The 780-nt window shown below is 55.9% G+C and overlaps 1 protein-coding gene across 1 annotated transcript in view; it reads right to left on the bottom strand.

The window, feature by feature from the left end:
* The window catches only part of LOC104495287 (cytochrome c oxidase assembly protein COX15 homolog), a gene marked incomplete at both ends in the record, with an annotated part of 3,657 nt that extends 3,178 nt beyond the window's left edge, over positions 1-479 (bottom strand). Inside the window, 2 exons of the mRNA XM_010138236.1 lie at positions 1-130; positions 357-479. The exon at positions 1-130 is cut by the window's left edge and continues 25 nt beyond it. Of these exons, the coding sequence (XP_010136538.1) occupies positions 1-130; positions 357-479 (253 nt within the window). The remainder of the gene's footprint in view (positions 131-356) is intronic.
* Positions 480-780: the final 301 nt, after the last annotated feature.

Below are 780 nucleotides of genomic sequence, written 5' to 3'. Positions count from 1 at the left end.
CCAGCCCTTGCGCCAGAAGTAGGCGGCAGGCAGAATGTAGGCCAGACCCACAGCACGGCCCCACATCCGGTGCGAGTACTCCATGTACCAAATGAACTTGAACTCTGCCAGCGTCATGCTGTGATTCAGGCTGTTGAAGACAGTAAAACAACCACCGCTCCATGTGACACCACTTTGCGTGACAAGGGATCAGCTTCCTCCAAGAAAGGATGTGACAGTGAAGGAGCTGCCATCAGACAGGCCGTGTGCCTTCTTAGTGATGGTAGCAAACGCCTCCCCCTTACAACAGCTCCTCAAGCGGCTCAGCTGCAGGAGGATGCTCCGAGCTCACCCTCCTGCTGCTTCCGCACACTCACATTTTGAACTCTGGGAACTGCTGATACTTCTGGAACTCGGCTTCCCACTCCTGCTGCGTTCTGGGGGGTTTCATCTCTTTCACCAGGTGCCAGTCAACCATAGAAAGGCCCGATTCTGTCAGCCTGGGCGATGACAGGGACACAAGCAGGTACAATTCACTCCCTAGCAGGATGCAAATCTACTGAACCAAAGTGAGAGCTGCCGGCTGTGCCAGACAACCCTTAAACTCACAGCTGGAAAGAGGGTGGAGTTCAGGGAGCCTATGAGCGACCAAACACAACTAAGATTACCAAGAACGGGCAAGAGAAAGTTATTCCCTGGCTGCCATCAGTGCACTGCAGGCAGCCTCCCAGGTACTCCCAGCCCTACCCCCCCGCGTCCCCTCGCAATCAGGGAGAACGGACACGGCGGCCTCTCACAGGC

This window comes from Buceros rhinoceros, unplaced genomic scaffold (genome assembly GCF_000710305.1).
Source record: "Buceros rhinoceros silvestris isolate BGI_N320 unplaced genomic scaffold, ASM71030v1 scaffold38866, whole genome shotgun sequence".
Lineage (NCBI taxonomy): Eukaryota > Metazoa > Chordata > Aves > Bucerotiformes > Bucerotidae > Buceros > Buceros rhinoceros.
This window is presented reverse-complemented; position numbering and strand designations above follow the sequence as displayed.